At 32.0% G+C, this 12,490-nt stretch overlaps 1 protein-coding gene across 1 annotated transcript; it reads left to right on the top strand.

The window, feature by feature from the left end:
* The first annotated feature begins 516 nt into the window (after positions 1-516).
* On the top strand, positions 517-1,236 carry LOC134268329 (uncharacterized). The gene has a single exon (XM_062750574.1). It carries the CDS (start codon positions 517-519, stop codon positions 1,234-1,236), a length of 720 nt encoding a protein of 239 aa, XP_062606558.1.
* Positions 1,237-12,490: the final 11,254 nt, after the last annotated feature.

Below are 12,490 nucleotides of genomic sequence, written 5' to 3' on the forward strand. Positions count from 1 at the left end.
GATCTATTTCCTAAGCACTTTCCCTGATAATTGAGATCATTGAGAATGATATTTTTAAAGTAAGATGTAATAGAAAGATCTCATTGTTATATATTTTTAAGGTAACATATTTTTATGATTTGGTGTGTAATATTGTGAAATTATTTACAGACCACTCAGGCTGTATGATTTGTATATGCAGCACTGCTGCATCTTTGCTGTACACACCTATTCCCATAGAATGGTATGCACATAGTTTTATCCTTATTCAGTAACATATGTATAATGTTGAAATACATTATGATGATAATTATTGTAAAGTTTTATGATGAATATTGATTGATATATAATTGCGGAGAAATATATGTATATTCTATGTGTAATGAATTATCTCCCTTGACAATCATTGTGTTTTTATGCTTAAATATTTACACTTGTTATATTGTTAATATTGCAGGGTTTAATTCATATCTGGTAATAAAGTCTTGTCAGAACCCTCAACAGGCGGTTATTCTTTCTTCAAGTGATACCTCATTCATGGCTACAGGAAGCGATTCGAACTACCACGAACACAATGAGGAAATTGAAAAACTCAGTTCTTTATTGGATAACATTTTCAAGGACGAATTAGCTACTAAAAGAGCAGTAGAAATAATTCTCAGCAAACAAACATTCAAAAACACAATATCGGAAGCATTAGTCGAAAAGGTCACTCAACTTGAGGCACAAGTTGAAAACCTCACTACACGGATGGACGACATGGAGCAATACTCCAGACGTACATGCCTTAAGTTTACGGGTATCCCCGAAAACAAAGACGAAAATACGGATCAAATGATCTTAAATGTGATCAATAATTATGTCCTTGACACAGAAGACGAAAAGATGGATTTATATCAGATCAGTAGATCCCACAGGGTGGGGAGACCCCCAAACAATGACAATCGTCAGGACCAAGGCAAAGGTCAACGTCCCCGTGATATTATTGTGAAGTTCGTATCATACAGAGATCGTGCCCTCATTTATGCCAAAAAAAGTAACTTAAAGCCATTTAACGAAAATGAACAAAACAACTACAAAATATTCGTTAATGAGGCCCTTACCAAGAAACGCGCAGAGCTTCTCTTCCAGACTAGACTGCTTGTGAAAAACAAAGCGTTAGAGCAGGCTTGGACTTATGATGGGAACATTCTCGCCAAAACCTTAGCTGGGAAAATAATTACCCTCAGAAGCTTTGATGACTTACTAAAATTTTAACAGCATGGAGGCCAGTGCGAGAAATAGCCGCAGCTTTCACTATCACATCCACTCCATTCATATGGTATAAGTTGTGAAATTTGTGAAAGCACGAACACATGGCTATTTCCATCTTAGTCCCAAAGACGCTTAAATTCCTAATGGTATTTCCCCGTGTCTAAAAATAGCACATAGTTCATCTTCGTTATTTTTACCTGTATTACCATATATTAATATTGGTGCTGCTCTGCACTAACTGCCAGTTTATCAGCATGTCATTTCTAGTGAACTACATCCTGTATATATGTTGGTTGTTTGTATGGAATATAATTCAAGATTACATCCAAGCGCTGTACATATGCTTTTTTATTCCGAATGTCATATATTGGAACCTGTTTTTGTTCACGTTTCTCTATTATGTTTTTTGCTCATTCAAATATTTGCACCCCGTTAAACATCTCATCTGTTTTCCATTTTTTTGCACGCAGTTTGTTTATTTATTTTGTTTGTCTATATCTGTTGACTTAGCTGACCTTATTTTGTTTGTTTACTTCCTGTCAAAACCGAAAGTAGGAAAACCATGCATGGCTGTGGCAAAAGAAATTGGCTGAAGCTATTATTTTTGACACCCATGACTAAATGTAAGATTGATAAATGTTTTTCTTATGCCACAGCCATCAATTTGCTTCTACAAATCTAGTATTATAGAGGTATGATTATGTCATTTAGTTTTTTTACCCTGTATTATTTACTTGTAATTGGCGGTGTTGAACCGAACCCAGGCCCCAATTTAAATGGATCAAGATCTAATATAAAAATAGTGCATAAAAATGTATGTAGTCTCTTGTCAAAAGTTGATATTATTTATAATGAACTCTCTGACTTTGATATTATTGGAATTACTGAAAGTCATTTTGATAGCTCTGTACCTACTGATGATATTGAATTTGAAGGATTCCAAACACCAATTAGGTTAGATCGCAATAGATACGGAGGTGGTGTGGTTTTATATGTTAAAAACAATCTTAAATTTACTCACGGACACGATCTCTCAAACCCAAATATAGAAATGATATGGGCTGAAATTGAGAATTCCTCAAATAAATTTCTTATTGGGATATTATACAGACCGCCTAACACAAAGGCAAATTTTATTGATCATTTGGCACCTTCACTTGAGAATGCTCTAAATACATGTTTACCAATATTTTTACTGGGTGACTTTAACTTTGATATGTTGTCTAAGGGAAATAATGCATTTAAAAGTCTATTGAAGAAATTTTCCTTAATAAATTTAATCAACCAGCCAACTAACTTCACTTCACAAAAGGGAACATGCATCGATCTTATACTTACAAATAATAGTGAAAAAGTTGAATCAGTAGATGTATTAACCCCATTCTGCAGCACACATAGTCCAGTAGGTGTTGATATAAAATTCAAAGCATTTAAACAACTTGCTTATAAAAGAGTAATTAGAAACTACTCAAAGGCTGACTATAAATCGCTCAACAAAAATCTTTCAGAAGTGGATTGGGATAAAGAAGTTTTCAATAGCCAAAATATTAATGAAGTTTACAATAATTTTACTAGAACTTATAATTACTATGTAGACAAAAATATACCCAAAAAAACCGTTGTAATTCGACCATCTGATAAACCTTTTATGACGAATACTATTAGACGTAAAATGCGACAAAGAAACAGGGTACATCGTAAAGCAAAAAAGACAGATAGTGATTATCAGTGGAGTAAATATCGGAGACTAAGAAATGAAGTTATAGCAATGGTACGCCAGGCAAAGAATACTTACAAACAAAAAATTACATCACAAATCTTAGATAAAACTATTCCTCCTGGTAAATGGTGGAGAATTGTTAAATCATTAACCAAATTTGCTAATAAAAATAAAATACCCCCACCACTAAAATGTAATGGTAAAATCTTTATCCATCCTATTGATAAGGCTACACAACTTAATAAACATTTTGCTGAAATTTCTCATATTGAACATTGTAGAGAACCTAAATTGCCCCCTCAAGAACCCGGCCCTCCTTATACTATTGATTCAATTAGTATTTCAACTGAAGATGTCATTGATCAACTTGAAAATTTGAATATAACAAAGCCTCCTGGTCCTGATGGAATTGCACCACAAGTACTAAAAAATATAATTCTTGCCATCAGTAGACCACTAGCTAAATTATTCAATCTGTCACTGAAAAACAAAAAAATTCCATATATCTGGAAACAATCAGATATAACACCTGTATTTAAAAATAAAGGGAGCCCAGAAGATCCAGCAAATTATAGACCAATATCACTTACTAGTAGTATCTGTAAAATCATGGAAAAAATTATATTTAAATATCTCTACAACTATATGAATGATCACAATCTTCTCTCTAAGAACCAGTCAGGATTTCAACCCGGTGATTCCACTGTTAATCAACTTGTTGAAATTTACAACACAATTATATCAAATCTAGATCAAGGCAAAGATGTTAGGTTTGTTTTCTGTGACATATCCAAAGCTTTCGATAAAGTATGGCATAAAGGTCTATTGTTTAAACTGCAACAATATGGTTTCAAAGGTGAAATCTTAGGTTGGATCGAAAATTATCTTTGTGATAGAGTTCAGAAGGTAGTGTTAGAGGGATATTCTTCAGGATTGGAAAGTGTCAATGCTGGAGTTCCGCAAGGGTCGGTTCTAGGACCATTCCTTTTTCTTATTTATATTAATGATATTACTGAAAACATACAAAATCAAATACGACTGTTTGCAGATGACACATCTTTGTTTGTTATTGTCGATACTGACATAGATAACCCAGCAATATCTCTTACTACAGACCTTGAAAAAATAAGGCAGTGGTCCCATCAATGGCTAGTTGAATTCAACCCTAATAAAACTATTAATGTCAATTTTACTAGAACTCAACGAGTACATCCAAATATTACATTTGGAAACACAATGAATATAATTTCCCAAAATCAAAGTCACTGTCACCTTGGACTGACACTTCAGTCTAATGGGGGCTGGTCAGAACATATCGCAACAATTTATGAAAAAGCTTGCCTAAGACTAAACATACTGCGCACACTAAAATATAAATTAAAGAGAGACTCCTTAATCAAAATATACCTATCATTTGTTCGACCAGTTGTAGAATATGGGGATGTGGTATGGGATAATTGCACTGAAGAACAATCTAAATTATTGGAGAGTGTGCAGGTGGAAGCTGCAAGAATAATTACAGGCATTAGGTGTAATACATCAAAAAGTAATTTATACAAAGAGTTGGGATGGGACACTTTAAGTTCAAGAAGGGAAAATCATAAGCTTACATTGATGTTTAAAATACTTAATAATCTTACCCCTGATTATATGAATAATATGCTTGAAGGATGTATGCCAATCCAGCATAATTATAATTTGCGCAACCCTAATTCATATCGAATCCCAATCATTAGAACAGTGTCATACTACAACAGCTTTGTACCATCCACAATATCCTTGTGGAAAAATTTATCAGAGGATTGTAAAAACTCCCCTTCATTACAAACTTTTAAAAATAAATTAAACTCTACCACTCCTATTCAGAAAAATAAATATAAACTTTACAATTATGGTAATAGAATTGAAAACATAATACACTGCCAGTTAAGGAATAAATGTAGCAACCTTAATGCTGATCTTTTTAAAGATCACTTAAATGAATCACCAATATGTACAAATTGTGGATATCAAAATGAGAACTCACTGCATTTCTTCTTGTATTGTCAACAATATGCCTTACAACGACAATTACTGATTAAATACATGAATGAAAATAACATACCAATTAATATAGAAAACATATTATATGGTGTAGACTCACTAAGTATGGATAAAATTTTTTCATTTTTTGATAAGGTACATACCTTTATAAGAACCTCTAAGAGGTTTTCATTGAAATTTTAGTTTATTATATTCTATGGGAAATATATTATTTTACTATATGTAAACTGCTCTGTTAGGGAATTCTTCCTACTCTGGGTCAACAACAATTGCTCAAACATATGTTCTTGTTCTTTTGTTTGGTTTGGTTTTTTTTTCCTTTTTGTTGATTATATTTTATTTATTATATAATTATTATTTTTCCTATCTATTTGTTAAATTATATTTTTTTCTTATCATTTCTCTCTCTCTCTCTCTCTCTCTCTGAATAAATTCCAAATATGTACCAATTTATAATCTACTCTTCATACATTTTTCAATGTTTACATGTACTTGTAATTGTACCTTGACCTATGGAGAGAACGATCATAGGCATTTATGCCTGCTGTTCAATCCATTTCTTTATATGAATAAAATATATTTTAAACTAACTGTCATAGGGATATGATTGGCATGCATTTTGTAAAATTGGAAATAATTTGGCAGAGACTTATTCTTTAGTTTTCATTTCATTTTTTCCCGAGACCTTTGTATAAATGAGCAGTAGAGATTGGGTGCTTATTTATATGATTTTACTGGATTGTAACACAAAAAAGGGGGATGAAATATTTTTAACTTTTAAGTGAACGCTATGGTCAATAGGGCAAGGTCTATTCTTTTGTATTTTTGATAAGTCATACATGTTATAATTACTTAATCGAATATTTTTATATGCATGAATAAAATTATTTTAGAGAATCGATGAACAATACAAAATTCAGAAGTATAGTAACATTTATTTATGAGTGCGATAAACAACGTCATCTTTCTGACATTCAAAATCAATAAATTTAAAGATTTATTATTTTTATTCATTTATCTATTTTGGGGGGAGCAAGCAAGTGGAGTTTCGGTCAACTTTCCCTGCATTTAAACTGTGAACAGTTAAAGTCAATATAATTTCAAACAAGTGCTTTCAGTATACAGGTATATAAACAATTTTTTATATATATTTATCACTGTCTATATGACTGTATATTTTGCACATTTTTTTAATTAAAAGGTGAAGTCCAAACCATTGTTAACAGAGATTCAGAATTGAAAATACATGTAACCCCCTCCCCCGGATATTATTTCATTTGACGAAATTTGCGTAAAACTATAACAAATGAAATTAAATCCTGAAGACAGAAAGAACTATGTGAATTAAAATTATAGTTATTAAAATAAGTCTGTACAATGTAGACGATGTACATGACTGTATATATCTTCATTTTTTTCTCATAGTATTTTTATACCGCAGTGTTCTATTCTAAATATTTTTTCAATCAAATTTATTCGTCAACAAGTTCAATATTACGGATTTTTTTTCGTGCGTCCGTAAACTTAATTTAAAATTGTTCCGAAATAGCAAGTACATGTACAGTGTAGGTAGTTTGTTTATTAATAACACCGGTAGCCGCAGACGAGGAACAATAGGTGATTAGTGCCCATTGTTACGCTGAGCACTACAATTCACATAGAATATACAAGTTATACCCTGTTTTACCCCGGGGCCTGAGACATGTACACAACATCTGTCAGCCAAATCACAGTTTGATCATCGATTCTTTGATCAATGAAGTGTTTTCCTTTCAACTTTTTGCCATGTAAAATTAAAAATCGATCAATTGAACATATTCTTTGTTTACATATTGAATTTAAATTCAGTTCTTATTTTCCATTCTCTAAAATCGAAGAATAAAAAAATAAATAAAAATAAAGAGATTTCAAAACTATTAAATAAAAATGTTTTGTGTCAGGAAATTTTAAGAGATAAAATAAGTACGTCATATCTTTGCACTACGGATTCTTGACCTCTAAATCAGCACCTGCATACACCGTGTACTTATACATAATTATGTTCATTTACTTCGTGTATTTTATTCTGAGACGATCTACAAACGCTTACATTACGTTAGAATATTTTAATAAATAAATGCATAAATAAAAGAGTAAATAAGGAAATGAATAATTAAATAAATTCAAATCAGAGCCTACTCGATTGAACGTATTAAGCTGTTTTCATCTCTTAATTAATTTTTGAAAAGGATAAGTCATCATTTCGACCAAATTTTCAAATATTTCAAGAAAGGAGATAAGAAAACTTATATTTTCCAAGATAAAAATTGTTTTTGAGAAAAAAAAAACACTTTAAAAAGAAAATGTTATCCAAACTTGACCAGTTGACCTGTGAAAACGGTACGAATCCAAATTTTCTAACCAGCAGGGAACTTTTTTTATCCTGATTTTTTTCCCATTCATTATAGAACGTTTTCTTATTATTGAAAAAAAAGGTCACCGACATCCCTACTTAAATTTCTTGGAGTTGGGAAAGGCAGCGATAGATCTTTTTTAAAGATAGCATAATTTTCGTTTTAATTACTGTAACAGTTTGTATATTTATCAATAACATCTTTAAGCAAAAATGAAATTCCATTTATTTTGCTGCATGCAGTTAAATTCATTCTATTAAATTCTGTTTCTGTATATTAGCATTTATTAATTATTTATTTGATTATTGTCAAATTTTCACAAACATAATGTAATTGCGATCAGCAAAGTGAAATAATTCTGCCACAGGCAGAAAATTAAAAGAAATATGAAAATATTGTCATGATTATTCAAGTAAAAGAAAGTAATAATTAAAGGTTTTTATAGCCCTCAGTTTTATTTAAACTTAATTCCCAGGTTAAAAACAATGACCACAGTAATTATCAGTAAATCGAGCATCGACAGCACATCAACAGTATTTATCAGTATTTATCAGACTCAACAGAAAAGACGACAGTAATTATCAGTACTTATCAGAAATGACTAAAATCATCAGCAACAACAGTAATAATAACAGTAAATATCAGTAATTATCAGCAAGAACAGCACCGTATCAGTAATTATCAAACATTATCAGTAAAATATGGGATTCTCAGCACTATTTTCGTCCAGTAGTGTCAATAAATGTACAATGAAAAATAAATTAATGCAAGATTTAAATAATTAACTTCCGGACATACATAGAGTGATTTAACAATTTGAGATAGATTTTTATATTTACCAAACCATTGTTCAGATCAGACTGAAATCTGGTATACCTTTATCAAAATTATGTTCTGTAAACAGCAATAGCAAAAATATGTTTTACGGCGTGACCGTTGGGACGAGCGCAGTTGTACCATTAAAAACACTTGAAAAATTGACCAGCAACTTCAAACATCAAGCCGCACGAGACATCTCGACTAGTTGTGACGTCACACGACGTAACGGAGCTCGTCGAAGCTTACGGAGACAGCCGAGCGTCTGGTTGAAACTATAGACCTTTTGTAATTTCGGTCGAAAAATATTGCCGAGTTGTTTTTTTTCTTTGAAAGATTTCTAAAAACTGAAAGCCTTTTATTCTTCATATAATTTATTTATTTATTTATTCGCAAAGGACATTGGGTAGTGAAGGAATTCTGGGAATGTTTCGCAACAAAATTTTCTTGATGTATGTACAGATTTCATTCTGAGTTTCCTCTGCTTTTACAAGTCAGTCTACTGAGCTCGCTTCGTTATAACATAATGTTTTGCTACATGTGTGTAACGTCACAATGTGAGAATGACGTCAATATGACAATGACTCGAGAAAAAATGGTAGGCTTACTCGGTAGTCGAGAAAAGGACGGTATAAAGAATAATGAACTGTAAATGTATGATATTATGGCGGTGTATTCAATCAGCGTCTTTTGCAACAGGAAAGACACGGTACATGTATAAGTATTTCGCTATATGAATTGTAAACATTTATATATAGTGGGTTCAAAAAGCATCAAATGTAGGAGATCCATTTGCAGTAACTAATTATAAGAAGATGGGGGGATGAGGCGGACGAAGTGTCTATAGTGCGACAGATAAGAAGTGCAGAATTTAATCTTAATTATATCCAAATTTTGTTTGATTTTTCATCTAATATTAATGTATACTTATGTAAAATCTCTACAATTTACAAAAATCTCATATATACTTAAATATTTGCCTAAGAAAAAGCAAACACACTCAAAAGAAAAAAAGTACGACCATTTTCTCATACTTTAACATTTTTTTTTTTCAATATGAGTGGGTATTTGCTCCATTTCTTTTTTGAAAGATAATCCTAAAAGTTTTCAATAAAATATACATTATTTGGTTCATAAAGTCATGGAGAGAAGACGCACTTTACCTTAAAAGTACACTTTTATGACTCAGTATTCTTTCCGAGAAATACTTCAAGTAGAATGATATGGAGATAACCAACAGTATTCACTATGAAAGTCCATAAAACAGTACAAAATAGGAGCAGAGTAAACACGGACCTCCGAAACATCAGAAGTGGGATCAGGTGCAATGTCCATTAAGTCAAGGGTCATATCAGAAACATGATTTAAATGGCAATAGTTATCATGAGCCACGTAACATTTGTTAACTCGTTAGTCTCAAAGCTGTTTAATAATTTTTATTGAAAGGGTTTGAAACTCACGAATATCATCGTATATTTTCATAAAAGACATTTTTTTCGATATTTTTTTCTTTCAGAAAAGGATTTTTTCCCCTCATAATTTTATAAATTTTAACAATGAGAATTTAATTTAAATATTCAATTAACATATTAAATATGATTTATTAATATTCAACACTATAGGCATTCTGCTCGCCTTTTTCCCCAATTTTCTTTGAACAAAGTTCCTAAAGACAAGAGATTAATTGGTCTGATTGTTCAAGGGAAGTATTTATTGATATTTTTCCTCCCATTGTAGAATTTTTCACTCATGATGAGATGTCATCATAAACCGGTGTTTAACTTCTATTTTTGACTCTTCTTTACTCAAAACTCAAGGCCATTGATCAGGAAGGGAAATTTATCGTTTCAACGCCTGCCTTGACAGGGGACTTTAATTTTTAAGAATTAATCCTAAGGACACGCAACTTTCCCATCAAAGTGCCAAGCGCATAGCAAAGGAACAGTTGCTACCATTTTTTTATAGACCTACGTCAGTCGCATCCGAGAACCGAGTTCCTGACAAACCACCCCACCCCTATCACAAATTAAAGCGAGTGATTTACCGACTGGACTACAATGAACGGTTGAAGAGAAGGAAAAGAGATTGTTTAAAAGATATTCAATCAAGTCAACACTAATTATATAAGCTTGGGAAGAGATGTTTACTTTTGTTAATCATTTTTTTTAGAAAAATCATTAAGTTATTGTGTGAAAATTAATTACCTGCAGATTTTTTTAACAGCGATATAGTTATTACATTTAAGGGATACGCTGCATAAATTTCACAAGGATACGACGAGGATATATTGTGCGACAAAAAGTTAATAAATTTGTTAATCATCTGAGCCGAAGGGATTAATGCAAAGCACTTCAGAAAAAAAAATATAGAAATGACCGTTACGTGATCAATGAAGTCATATAGTATCGTAACATATTCAGTTATATATCTGTCGCCTAGAAAACTCTCTATTTAACTTTGCCCTACGTAAGTACATAATTTACAAATAAAAATCAAAATTGACCGTACAATGCAGTGTTATAATTTTAACGCATATAAAGCTTTGGGAAACCTTAAGGATTTTCATCCTTCCTGATAGGACCAAATTTTCTTCTCTTAAATGGCCATCAAGTGTTTGATGCTCTGATATATTACTTTAAAAAGCATTTTATAGTAGAAAAATTTTCTTAACTGAGCATTAATTAATTAATGAGTGCATTGAAGAACAATTTTTTGAAAATTAACCTTCAAATAATAGGAATATCATTAAATAGAATGACATTTTATACAGAGTATTCAACACATACATATCTTTTTTGGATTCAATTTCTTTAAATCTGTTTCTATTAGGGATAGAATACTAGTACCTTAACTTTGCTGCGTGCCGAGTCAATATACTTATTTCCGAGTCGGAAGAGGGCATGAAGACATTATTCTTTAGTTGGCCTTATGTCCAAATTTTCTCACATTTATATCAAATATGAAGACTACGTGGGTTGTTCGAAAATTATTGAGAGGTTTATTTTAACTCCATAAAGATAAATTCAGGAAATTTTGTCGACATTTTATAAAGAACGAATAAAACAATTATGCGAAATTTCTAATTTAAAGGATGATTAGATAAGTTCTGTTAAAATTAAAAACATCGGTTTGTCATTTTAATGTCACGTCAGCCGATGTTTTCGCTTGTGAAAGTATATGATCGGGAAACGTCGACTATTCTTTCTTTGTTACCATAAACATTTATAACAGTAAAAAATCACACTATCTCTTATCTTAAACGATTCTTTAAAACAAATGTGTAATGCAGCTACATATATACCTGATGACTTATCATCAGGTAATTTCAATTTCTGCAGCATGGGTCAATGTTATAATTCCGTGACTGTAAAATTGATGTTTGTCCAGAGCGTTTGATTTTAATCTGGTTGAATTATTGGTTAGAAAAAGGATATAGAAATGAAACAGCAAACTCTTAGACATATGGTTTTCTCGTTTTTATTGTTTCAGCAGGTTGGATTGATTGATTGATTGTATATTGTTTAACGTCCCTCTCGAGAATTTTTCACTCATATGGAGACGTCACCGTATACCGGTGAAATTTTTACCTGTACTCGGCACTCACGGCCATTGAGCAGTGAGGGATCTTTATCGTGCCAACGCCTGCCGCTGACACGGGGCCTCCATCGGTTTTTAAGGTCTCATCCGAAGGACCCGCAACTTTCACTTCAAAGTGCCGAGCGCATGGCGAAGGAACAGTTGCTACCCATTTTATCGACTTGGTCAGTCGTGTTTAGCATGTTACAGCGATGTCAATATGAAATTATTTTTAAGATGTGATGACACGCAAAATTAAAACAATATTTAATTTGCTAAACTCTAAAAACGGCAACAAAACACGCTCAAAGACCTAATTTAGATCGAGGTCAGGTTGAAGAATACAATGTAACTGTTTTCACGAGTACACTCGCAGGTGGACATCACGTGACGAATTGTAATATTTAACAGGTCAATCGAAGACATTTCAATGGAAGCGAGAAGTTTGTTATGAACATGTTTTTTGTTTAATTAAGTATGAGCACACTTTTGTCGGCTGTTCTCCTTTTAATATAATATTATTTTGTTCAATATACAACTACAGTTTTCTTAAGAACAGCCGACAAACATGTGCTCACTATGTATTCAGACGATGAAAAACGCGTGACCCTGATTATCTATTGATATTCGAGAAATCTTCAGGCACCATGCTTTCGATATTTATTCAGTTTACCTCGAAAAGAGTGTTTTAAATTCACATCCGTACCAT

The sequence above is a fragment of the Saccostrea cucullata genome, unplaced genomic scaffold, assembly GCF_032062105.1.
Source record: "Saccostrea cucullata isolate Sc308-1 unplaced genomic scaffold, CSIRO_AGI_Scuc_v1 ctg9188, whole genome shotgun sequence".
Classification (NCBI taxonomy): Eukaryota; Metazoa; Mollusca; class Bivalvia; order Ostreida; family Ostreidae; genus Saccostrea; species Saccostrea cuccullata.